The 12,761-nt window shown below is 42.5% G+C and overlaps 1 protein-coding gene across 1 annotated transcript in view; it reads right to left on the bottom strand.

Moving 5' to 3' along the window:
* lrrfip1a (leucine rich repeat (in FLII) interacting protein 1a) overlaps nt 1–12,325 on the bottom strand; it is a 44,190-nt gene extending 31,865 nt beyond the window's left edge. The window contains exon 1 of the mRNA XM_030786558.1: nt 11,638–12,325. Within this exon, the coding sequence (XP_030642418.1) occupies nt 11,638–11,727 (90 nt within the window). The 5' untranslated portion in view covers nt 11,728–12,325. The remainder of the gene's footprint in view (nt 1–11,637) is intronic.
* Nucleotides 12,326–12,761: the final 436 nt, after the last annotated feature.

Here is a 12,761-nt window from a genome sequence, read left to right as displayed (position 1 = left end):
TAACGATTCATAATGCTAGCTTTCCCCTCAAAACAGCACGCTGGCATGCAACAGCCACCGGCGCGCGCAGCTTTCAGTGCAGAAGACAGGGAGGTGTAGGCATTATTGTTTTAGTGTGAACACAGTCCGTCATACTGTCAGCCTTAACAACCAGGCGATAATGAGTAAAATCTACTGGCCTTTGAACAGCCTCTTAATGAAACCGCGTATAAAAAATTCTAATGAGGGTACTGGCGTCACTGGCTGCTTGCAGTTATACATAAAAACGCTAACACGCAAGTGACTTTTATTATTACTATTACTATTATTAGGGGAGTTCTCCAAAAGAAAGCAATGGAATGGAATGAAATGGGTGTAGCTTATTCTCGCGATCACTTTACAAACCCTTTTAAGAAAACACGCCTAGGTAATTACAGCTTCCATGTAACGCACAACACTAAAAATCCTATCAGTTCACTAACTTGTCATTTAAATGCCATGAAGCAAAAGACGGGACATCCATTATCTTAATTACAGGACGCACCACCAACTAACACAACTTGGACAAGGGCGAGGATTTGCTTTAACAACAACAGCTCTATAAAATGTTATATTCTAATCTCATCCACGTTTCAAACGAAGCTTTAGTTCAGCTAATATTAAGCATGTTGTATGTTTGTTGTAGGCTCGCTAAAACTTTGCACGCTATTCTGTCATGCTTTAACCAAAGCAGGAAGTCAGAGGACTGAGTCACTCAGAAGTTAGAATCACACCTCTTCCTGTACTAGTCATAAGAAAAAAAGTATTGTACAAAGACCCCAGTCACTGCTCTGCTCCACTGAGAACTACATATGTGTTTGAGTGCACCCCCCTGACCCCACCGAGCCTCTTATAAATACTGTGTGCTTGACCACATATTCACGGCTTCTTATGTCTCAAGTAACGCGAGTACGCGCACGCACGATGACGTCACAACCGTCCAACTTTTCAAGCTTGAGTTGAATCGAGAGGAGATCGAGACGTGATCAAAAGCACATTCATTCATAGACAGACAGACAGACACACACACACACACACAACCTTGCAAAGGAACCAAATGCACATTCAGAGACACGCATGTGCACAGAGAGTCTATGATACCTTCTTGCAGTTATCAAAATAAACCATTATATCCGTCACAGAGAGCATGTGGAAAGCCGGGTCATCTCCATTCCTGCACATCTTCAACCTCTCTCTCTCTCTCTCTCTCTCTCTCTCTCCCTCAGAGAACAGAGAGAACCAAACTGGGCCGACAGAGGGACAGAACGAGGAAGATGCCTGTGCCTCTCCGTCCTCCTCAGCTATTTTTACTGACCTATATGGACTTAGGCTCTATCAATATCCACAGGGCACCCTAATTCTGTGAATCTGTCCTCAAGAGGCCTGGAGAACTAGTTCTGACAGCTCAACACCAAAAGCATGCGTCAGTGCTTCCCCTCCTGCGTGCCGTTCCTAAACTGGTGGAGTCCATGGCTCTCAAGATTGCTGCAAAATCTACGCGTAGCAGCCAGTTTAAGAGGCACACAAAACTGGATTGTTCCTACAGACAGTGAGTCATGTGGCCTTGATTGGCCATATAAAGCAGGCAGACGGGTATTGAGGAACTTAGTTAGTGTTCAAACGGACACCACCGTGGGCACAATGAGTGTGGGCTAGGACATGGCTGTTGGTGACAGAAAGACCAGTTACAGTGTCAGAGATGGCTGGACAAAACAACAACAACAACAACAAAACATCAGTCAGTAGCAGTCCTGTGAGTGAAAGTAGCTTACTGATGAGAGAGGTTAAAAGGCAAAATTTGATGAAGCTAACAGGCTGGCCACATGCAGGCACATAAGGACACAGCACAAGCATAATGGGCTATTCTCAGCATTCATGTAACACCATCCAGTATGCAGCAACTGCATAATACTATTGTGATGGCACGAACCAATGTTATTCTGGAACGTTTCCAACACCTGGTAGAATCCATGCCCCATAGAATGCAGGCTGCTCTGAAGACAAAGGGAGTCTAAACTGGTAGGAGACATGTGTGCCTAATGGTCTGGCCAGTGAGTCTACTTTAGTGTTCATTTTTACATTAGTGTTTCATCAGGGCCAGAGAAATAATAGGAAGACTCTTAAAGTCAGAGAAACCTGTAATAGATGACTCTGTATGTAAGGTTTGTTGTTCTAACTGGAGTTTCTGATGTGCAGGGTGTACTGACTAATAATCACCAGAAGGTAAATTTAGAACCAAAAGAATTGTGGCAAATATCTTGCTGGGCATGAACAAACAGAGACAGAATCACATCCAAAGATAGAAATGTCCATAAAAGTCCTGAGTAGATGTGAGTTGAGTTGGTAAGATTTGTACTGAAACACAGTGAGAACTACCACTCACTCTAAGTCTCTGGAAATGCGTCTGTTCTCTGCTGATATGAAGACCACATTCAAAATAGCAGTGCCAACGTAAAACAATGGGTAGCCTCTGTGGGTACATGTCTGCGTCCTGTCACAGTTAACAAATGCTGAGAGACCTAAAAGACTTTTAGGTCTCAGGCCAGAGTACCACATGACTGAGTGCCAGGTTGCCTTTCCTCCCAGGGCCTACGCTGTTCACACAGCCCCAGTGCCAGTCCACCCAGCACAAGGGGGTGTGCTATTCATTCTAGTGAACTGACAGATGGGACAATGCAAGGATGAGAGACATTCTGAATGTAGGATGTGGGGAGTGGTAAGGGGTCTGAGGGGTAGAGTAAAAACATGTCAAATTAGGTGTTTCTAAAACTGTAGCCACCACAGTAAGAGGCTCCTTAGGACTGTCAATCATTGTAAAGGATAGATAGACAGATGTTTTATTTGTCCCTGTGGGGAAACTGGTTTTGAAGATGGAAAAAAACAACCACTTTCTTAGGTACACTGAAACCAAATAAAAGTTTTTGTTGGTCTCTTTTTTTTATTATTAATTAATCAATTAATTAATTATTTTTTTTACTGTGATTCCTTATGGAGTAGACATCTCTTATACCTGTTCTCTGTACAAGTTCAAAGATGCTGCAAACTCAGCGTAGTGGTAAGAACGTACAGAGATAAAAGTTAAGAACTGGAGATGAGCACTAATATTCCTGCAGTTACATAATCAACAAACTGAAATGAGGGGGAAAAAATGTTCAAGTCTGTTCTTGCCAGTCCTGATAATGTAATGGTTTGCATATAACAAAAAAAAAAGAGGAAAGAAAGAAAGAAAGAAAGAAAGAAACTGTTTTCAACAAGTACATATAAGGGAAGTGAGTCGAAGCCGATGACATCAGCACAGACCACATAACGGGTGTGCCACGCCCTGACTGGTCCGACAAAAATGTCCAAGTCATTCAGGCCCGGCTGCCGAGTAAGCCAGGCACCACCAAAATAAATACATAAATAAAAATAACAAAAAAAAAAAAAAAAGCCAACCGCCTAAATTAGGCGTGGCGCATTAAAAACATGGCTCCCCGGCGTGTTGATTGTCTCGCTAACGGCTCAGAGTTAGCCTGTGCTAAAAATGGAGTTTGATAAGGTGGCCAGACGATAAAATAAAAGCTGTAGGTCTGGTCTAGTTTTCCAGGCCACGCCAAAAATAACCGTGGTCAGACGGAGACCATGGGCACTCTACCAATCTCTGAACAGTGAAGCAGTGTGTGTGTGAGTGTGAGAAAGAGAGAGAGAAAGAGAGAAAGCACAGATGGAGGAAGGGAGGGGGATGAGTGCATGTCAATGAACTTCCTCATAAAGTGATGTCTTTCACAGGTTCTCAGTGAGGTCAAGCTGCTTGCTTAACCACTTCTTCTCACTCTGGACATGCTCTGTGCTGCATTTCCGTGCCTGTGGTCACAGGAAGTTACTCAAGCATTGTTACATTCATGTTAGGAACAAAAACAGAGGATTGTTTTAGAAGGACAAACAAGACTGCACTGCATTTTCAAAGAACTTCAGCAAGAAAACAACATATATTTCTCAGGACAGATCTATTTCTAAAGATACTTTTATTGGTAGCTAACACCAGTCGCTGTCAGCCGCTGTTCTCTGATCTGGTGTTTTAATAGATATAACACTAAAACGTTCACAGGTTGTCTCAGTAGGTGTTCAGTAGATTTTGAGAAATAATAAAAGTATAGCCATCAGTCTGATGTGTTTTGTAAGCCCTTACTGAGTACCAGACTAGGTCATATTGAGAACGTGTGTGTGTGCATGTATATATGCATGCATGTGTGTGTGTGTGTGTGTGTGTGTGCGTGTGACAGGATCAGAGGTAAGTTACATGGTTCAGATTCTACATTTTATAACCCTAAAGACTATAGCTTGGCAATGGGTTGATAAGCATTGGATGTATCAACCTGAATAATGTTTTCTAGTAGTTTCTAATATCATGAGGCAGTGCTAACAGGGTAGCAGGTTAGAAGTCACTGTGCCCAGGGGGTGGTAAGTTCTGGAATTTGTTCATCTTGGCCCTAGTGAGAGACTGCTCTGCTGGCAGGCAGGACATCACAAAATCACACCTCACCTTTTTCTCATCAATCAGTACAGACTCCTTCACACCTTCAGGCTCCAACCTTAAATGTCACCCTGATTTAGTAGAGTTCAGCAGAGAGCTTAAACCAGGTGAAGTGTTTGTTTTTCTCTCTTGGTCTTCATATCTGTCACAGTGAACAGGTTTGAGGATCCCTATCAGCACATTCTAACCGATCCTTCACATTTTCCTAACGATCAGAAGGTCTTTTCTTTCTTTTTTTTTCCAGAGAACTCAGCAGCTTTCTACCAAATCCTTCTATGGTAGATAGAACAAACTGATCCATGGAATGTCCCACAGCTGTGTCAAAGTGTGCTTCCTGGAAACATTTGTGCAAAATATGAACATTCTTCCATCAAGTGCAAGATACTGAATCAATCAGTAGTCATAATCAGAACCCACATGCCAATACAGTCTGCAAACAGTCTTATCACACAGTAAACCCCTGGCCCCTACTCCCTCCACCAAACAATGTGACCTTGAACGCTGCAAAACCAGATGAATGAAGTACTTTGGCCTGTGTGCACTCATAGACTCACTCTCTTTCTCCTTTAAATGCTCAGTACATGAATTTCAACAATATCACTACCAAAACCTAGCGAATGACACAAAAAAATACTGCTTATAAAGATTAGTCGTGAGAGGGCCTTCACTATATCTTTGTTGAGGATATTTTTTTTAATGCACATGCTGTCTATTTCTACTGAGTACCCTCATGTGGATTCATCCACCTGGAACTTATCTGCATTTTCAAACAAATTCTAAAATTCTACATGCAAATTTGCCATTGAGCTCATGTCTTTGCTTAAGCTGCTGATCAGGCTTCGGGGAGCACAAAGACGGGCGCTGGCTCTCAGAACAGAGAACATTTTTTACGGATTTATTTTTTTCCCCCTCTATCCCATGCATATTAAGTCTCAAAAAAAAAAAAAAAAAAACTGCATGTTTCCTTTGGCCCTGCACTTCTTCTTTCACCGAGCATTGTGAATTCCAGTTCCCGTCCAAGTATCAAACACACTTCTATGGAATTCTGTGGAAGACAATCGACTTCATAAGGCCAGCTACAAACTCTACGCTTCGACCAATGGCAGGAGTCTAGCAAGCTTAAAAAGCCTGAGTAAAGATTACAATAAAACAAAAGAGTAAAGATTACAATAAAACAAAAGAGTAAAGATTACAATAAAACAAAAGAGTAAAGATTACAATAAAACAAAAGCAGAAAGGTTTTGACAATTGGCAGGTCTCTTGTATTGCCATACTTCTGAACATATCATGTTTTCCTTTTTTGGGGGCCAAATTTCTGAGATTAATTAATTTGAAATTAAGACCAATCACAACTGGGCTGGTGAGTCACACTGTCTGTGAAGGGTGAAGTAGTTCTGTTAAATTCAACCTTGACTGAAAAAAGAACACAGCCACTGCTGCTGGTGGGACACTGTCAGGCAGATTTCAGGAATATTTTAGAATAATGCCTGAATTTGTTAAATAAGATTAGTCAGACATAGATTTAATGACGAGTCCCATCATTTGACTAATTACTGCAAAGGGCATGTCTCTGACCAATCGGGTTTGAGAGCATAAGAGCCTTTAGCCACTCAGTGGTGCTCCTTGACTTTGGACGGCGCCCAACAGCATAGGATAAACAGGAAGGCGGTTGTGATAACAATCGACATGGGCCCTGATGACATCACTGAGAGAAAAAAAAAACCCCACAGTATACTCACATCCTTATATGGAGGACTCCTGTTTTCAACAAAGAGTGTGAGGGAAGCTAGAGGCTAACCGACGCAATGCTCCTACAGTTTAAAATATCGTTTAGAGAAGCAAAGTCTTAGTCAGATCTGTAATGTTTCTTTCCCAAGCACAGACAATGGTGGGTGAGAATGTGTCAGCACACTCTAAATCAGCATGCTCAGGTTTTTTTGTTGTTTTGTTTTGTTTTTCAAACAGCCCTCTGCTTACTGAGAAATTCAGTGGTTGCCATAGCACCACAGTTTCAGAAGCTGAAAACGAGCCTGTAGACACTATGAAATGATCTGCCCCGAGAATTTAACAGTATCAGTTTATTCTAGAGTGTGTGGATGTGCCCATTATGACATCACTGGTAGACTGGTACACAGCCTCCAATCAGATTTATACCTTACACGTCGTCACTGCACGGTGTTACAATAACTGACCAAGTGAGCCAATTTTTTTTTTTCTGTCAAAAAGTCATATACCTTCAGTTTAAGCCCGTCTCAGAGGGCCTTATGAATGAATGTGTAAGTAAATGAATGGATAGGCCCCTATGTCATCTGTGTCTCTCTCTCTCTCTCTCTCTCCCTCACCAAACATAGCACATACATCTGTCTGTAGTGCCGTTGTACCCTCATGCTTTAGTCAAGCAAGATGACAATAAGAATTAGATTAAAGTCCCTGATCCTCTCCTTCCCCCCCACCAGCCTTCATGCTTCTCTCCCACAATTAATCACCCTGAAACTGCAGAGTGCTCATCTTCTCCCTGCTACCTGGTGTCTGACACCTTCTGCCAAACTGGCAGCCTAATCTGGGGTTTAGCCGTCTCTAAGGAGAACTCAGACAAAACAGTAATAGTTTCTCGGCCAATCAGAACAGAGCTTAAAGCCAAGACCACTGGAAAGAGCAGCTGCCAGGTCTCGGACTGGCAGCTAGGACACAGAGCTCTTTAAGGGAACTCCTCCCAAAATCAACACGCATTTTTGCTATGTTCGGAATGAGTCCATCACTCTAAAGGAGGAAACGCATCCTGTCCAAGGCAAAAATACAAAAACAGTCGATGTAATCTAAGAACTACAAAATTGCTGACTGCCCCATGCTTTCATAATCTAATTTCTAAACTCAATGGCTGTGTTTATCGACATGTCAGAATCCGGTTTCCCCTTTACGCTCATAAAACACACCGAGACGTCTATCTGACACAGTCTCACAGCATTTGTTTATAAAACACTACAGAGCAGTTTTTCAAAGGCAGTATATATTTAAAAGGTTATTTAAGCATACAGATCACACACATGAAGTGCGATGGTAAATACTGAACGATGTCCTAACATTAGAATCAAATGGCTCCAATTTGTTTGAACAAATAATGTGTAAATCACAGTGTAGCATGTAGCTTTGGTTTCATTTTATCTCTTATTTTAGCCTTATCATCTTTTTATCTCAGGAAGTGTGGCACTGTGATTTTTATGATGTCTCTCTCTCTCTCTCTCTCTCTCTGTGTGTGTGGTGCTTTTACCCCACCTACCTCTCGGTTCATTATACACAATAAGTCAACCAGTAAACCCAGTACACACAGAAAACTCCCCATCACACACACTTTATCCTGACTGTCAGTAATTCGGTCTGGTTTTGCCGTACATCTCCACCAAAAACACTTCATGGTCCGCTTAGGCCCATTACTCTGAGCTCACTTTGCTGGATGTGCTTTACTCAAATGAGTGCACTGTTAACCCACTTCAATACTTCAAGGACCTGTGTGGAGAACCACAGCACTGGGAATACCACAGTCCCTCAGCTGAAGCATGTAGGACACGAAACAGGAGCACAGGGAGATATGTGGATAGAGGTCAGGAAGTGACATATTTTGATCCTCACAAAACGCTCCATGTCACTATCAGGATACTGACTCCAGATTAGACTGTGTGAAATCCTGCTCCTGAAACAGGTGTAAGAAAACTTAGCTCAATAGTGACACGGGAAAGTTGTCGTGCTCTGGCACTTAAGGTCAGTGGAAGAGGGGGGAAAAAACCTCCTTGAGACTAAAGTCGGCAGGTATCACGATTATTATCCAAGCTTGCCCTTGGTCCGTGTCAGCCGAGCTGGGTCATCACCGAGTGTCGTTAGCCTGGATCCCAAGGGCAGAACACAGCAGATGCCTTTAGATTGCGGTTACTCAAACCTGACGTCAAAATCATTACGGGGCCAGCGGTCTAGAGAAAAGCTCCACTTTGCAATCTAGTTCAGCTTAACAGACAGCTCCTGAACTAAGTTTACACAGCTGTTCTGAAGGACAACCAAACGCTAATTTCAGTATTCAAATAAACTGACAACTGTGGAACAAACAGGGGAGACAGACTTAAGTAATTCTCCAGACAAGAGCTTATCCCCTACCCAGATTTTATCTTGAGGTCCTTTTTTCTTTTTTACAAACAACTAGGAAAATTACTACAGTGTGCGAGACTGAACCATTACAGCACAAAAGACGTTTCTAGAACACATCAGTTGCTGTAAAAGAGCCCAGCTCAAGCTTCCATAAGTACGAGCCAGAGTGGAACTGCTTGTTTACTCTGTGCGTACCAAAAGTTCACTTTTTTGACCCTACGTCACTTAAACATATAATTGCTCTCAGGATCAGCACATCTGATCTGACCACCTGGTTTATCAAGCACTTGATTAGCCGGCGAGATGATCTGGGGGAGAGTGTAGGGGATATGCGGTAGGTTCTCTAAGGGCTGAAGGAGCAGAGTTCTTTTTGCAATTAATTATCGCTTCAACCACTAGAAAGTGCTTACGTGTGGTGCGCTCGACAGAACAGCTCCACTTTCCAAAGTAGTTCAAGGTAACATTCGACTGCTGAACTAAGCCAAAAAGTGTTGACAAGTTGTTCAGAATACAGATATACCTTAAGCTACCACACAGAATGGAACCTCAACAAAAGCTTGAGAGGGAAGATCTTGTCCAGATGACTGTGGCGAGTGACTATTGTTGGAATTCCTCATCAGGGAATCCCTTCCTGTCACATGGTCTACAAACCCGTTGACACAGTGTTCATTTTCACTGCTTGATAAGCCTCAGGAGAAACAGAGCTTAAGTAACCAGAAAAACGAAGCCAAGTCAGAGACATCAAAACTCCAACGAGAGACTTTCCCGGAGGTCAACTTCGAGGCTTGGTTTTTCCATGGCGCACATTCCCTGGTGACCCTGTTCCCTACATTCCATTATAATAACCCCCCCCACCACACCCCCTCCACCCCGTAAAGCATCATTCTAGGTCTGGTCACCGTACTGACTGCACCAACAGCTGATCTTTACAGGCCTTTCTAATTTTAAAGCACTTGGTACAGAAACAGTCAGCTCACCAGGGCCAGCATACCAGATTGTCAGCAGACTGACAGTGTAGGAACCTGCCCACCGTGCATTTAAAGACACAGACATAGAGAAGCTCATTACGTCCCAAAGCCAAACGCCTGGGCCTTTGGGAACACAGATCAGTGAAGAGAGGCAACTGTTGCTAACATTTAAACAGAATGTATATGAAACGACCATGAACAGATGTACAACAGATTCTAGACTACCGTCACAGAAAAAATAAAGCAAATTCTGTCCCTCCCAAAAGAAAGTCAGAACCTTCCAGGATAACCCCTCCCCAACACCACTACTCCCATCCATAAAATCAGCTCTCACAGAGTTATTAACCCTGAAATAATAACTAAAAAGAAAAACAAAAATATACAGTCTACTGGGGAAAAAAAAGTTAGCTCACCTCCACTGTTACTAAGATAGAAAAATTCTAACAATGATAAAAAAAAAAAAAAAACAATTAAGGGCATCCATTAAACCCTGCTAAATATAAATGATTTAGAATCCACTCAGAACCTTCACACGTGTGTACTCACGCGCAAGCACGCACGCACGCGCACACACACACACACACACACAAGTGTGATTAGAGTGCAACAAACGCAATACCGTTAACATCGCATTCAAGCATGTAAGGGAAGCATAAAAGCTGAAAATCATGCAAATTTGCAACGACTTCCTGTCTAGTTGTTCTCTTACGAGGCGCATTTGAAGTCTGCAAGGCTATAATTCACGCAGTGTCACAGGTAGACACATCTGACCGTGTGTCGCGTTTATGGAGGAATGCACTCTCTGTGGGGGAGACTAATTTTAGGCAAGGTTTGAGCTTTTTCGTACTGAACACTTTCAGTTCAGCACATCAACACAGCTCTATTAACCTCGCGGTGTGGAGGCGCACGTGCACATTCAGGCTGCAAACGTTTTTCACAGGGTTCTAGGGTCCTCTCCTCTTGTTTCACAGAAGTTTAGTAAGGAGTCAGCACTAACCCTAATCTAGAACATGACACACAAAATGTGTGAGTCTCTTTAAAATGAGTTTCAGTAAAACGCGTCTACATAGTTCATTTATTCTGAAGAAAATAAAACGATGCAAAGTGAACACGAATTGCATCAGGTTGTCGCCTGTACTGCAAAGTCTTCATTATTCCGTTTATGTGGTCTTACACTTTATAAGTGTGATTTTTAATGCTGTGTTAATATGGTGCTTTGCAGGGGTTGCGCGTTTGAGCTCGTATAGGACCAAATATAGCTGCACATTAGCATTTTTGAGGAAGAATCAGCGTGGTCAGTGCGTGACTGTAGAGTGAGTGAAGTCTTTAACAGTACAGGAGGCATTACCACACTTTAGACATGGAAGACCGAAAACCAATGCACGAATGTTTGCTATTTTTAGCGTTAGAAAATTGCCAAAGGCTAGTTTCGCTTAGTGGGAACACGTACTGTACACGCACAACAAGAAATCATTACTGGTAATATGACCAAGGGATGTGGTAGGCAAACAGCAGTGGGTTTTCTGACCATTGTGCTAATATAATGAGATTACTGCAGGAAGAGTAGCCCAAATAGCGGTGAGAGAACGGTCACAACATGGCAACAAGCACCTGTCAGCCTGACCACCTGTGACTCTATGTCAACACTGCCTGAACAGGACTTTAGTCAAGAGGGATTCCAACGGCACAGCACATGTTACAATAAGAAAATTAGAATATCAGTATTCCGATAGAGGCGGATTGGTCAAAACGGAATAACTTCCTCAACTTTTCTGGCACTAATGTGTACAGACACGTGTTGCTAATACAAAAGGTCCGTTCACAAAGTTTTGGACTTGAAACAAACTGTACTGAAGTACCGGTGAAATACCGGATTCATGTGTAATTTTCCATGAGAAAACATTCTAAACGAGATCTTAGATAGAAGACAATTTCGATATCAGCTCACTACTTTACCCTCCCGAACGTGGGTGTGTTAAAGCCATGCAAGTCACCACTTTTTACCTCTCTTGCGATAATGTTCAAGGCATCTTCCTCGGCGGTCATCCCATTCCTATTCGGAATCCTTTTCCTTCCTGGTCCTTGAGTTCCCATTGGGACAATCTGTTTGGTTATTCCTTCAGTTAGAAAAGTACACAAAAGTATCCTTTTGGGAAAATCACAAATGTCCGTTCCTTCGTGTTTTCAAAGTGATTCGCGAAAATGGCGAGTCGCACTGTCAAAAAGTGATACCACGAAAAGAATGAGAACATTAGTTCTCAAAGATAAATTAAAAAAAAGGGGAAATTTAGAGCTCTCAGAGAAAAGCTACTTTGTAACGTGCGCGAGACTCATAATGTAACATCCGTCTGACGCTCTCTTCCTGGGTTGTTTCTAAGTTACCGACAGACAATTGTAATGACAGTCACTGGTCGAGAAAACCAATAAACATATTTGCGCCACACGTGTTGACTCCCTGAAGATTTCAAAACGGACTCCTTCTAGGCAAAGAATCATACATTTCCATGGGTTTCCAAAAGCCCGGGCTCCATACGTTGAAGTTGTAATTCACCTATTACAAGGTACAAGCCAAAGAGATCGGAGTTATCCGCTTCTCCTTCGAAAGAAGTGTTGAGAAACCACTGCGCTCAGAGAGTAAAGTTCTGACAAAGTGTTTGTTTTCACGCAGTCTGAATTTAGTAAGCGCCGCAGACTGCAGTGGTCCGAACTGCATGCGCTCTAGGGGGAGAGGAGGGTTATCGTACTCTCTCACACCCCCTTCGCTATTTTTGATGATGAGAAGGGGACGCTAAAAACAGAAAGCCTATCTGGTACCTCTTAAGGACGTACGGGTCTTCTGTGAACTGTAGCTTAACACCTTTTCCCAGAGCATGGCACTTCTCCGACTCACATACATTTAGAAGGAAAATAATTCGATTTGCCTCAGCAGTATATTTACGTGAAGACCACCCCAAATGCATTCTTCTTAATGCAGTCAGGACCGCGCTCCATCTGACAACATATAAATTAAAGTTATTCCTTACATGCACAAGATTTAACACAGATCAATTACTTCGTGTAATTCAGTTCATTAAACAATTACACAAGTGTAAGTCTTTTCTTAATATCTGAATATTTAGCGCAAACGT

This window comes from Chanos chanos, chromosome 10, assembly GCF_902362185.1.
Source record: "Chanos chanos chromosome 10, fChaCha1.1, whole genome shotgun sequence".
NCBI lineage: Eukaryota > Metazoa > Chordata > Actinopteri > Gonorynchiformes > Chanidae > Chanos > Chanos chanos.
Note: the sequence above shows the minus strand (reverse complement) of the source record. Positions and strands in the feature narration are given on the sequence as shown.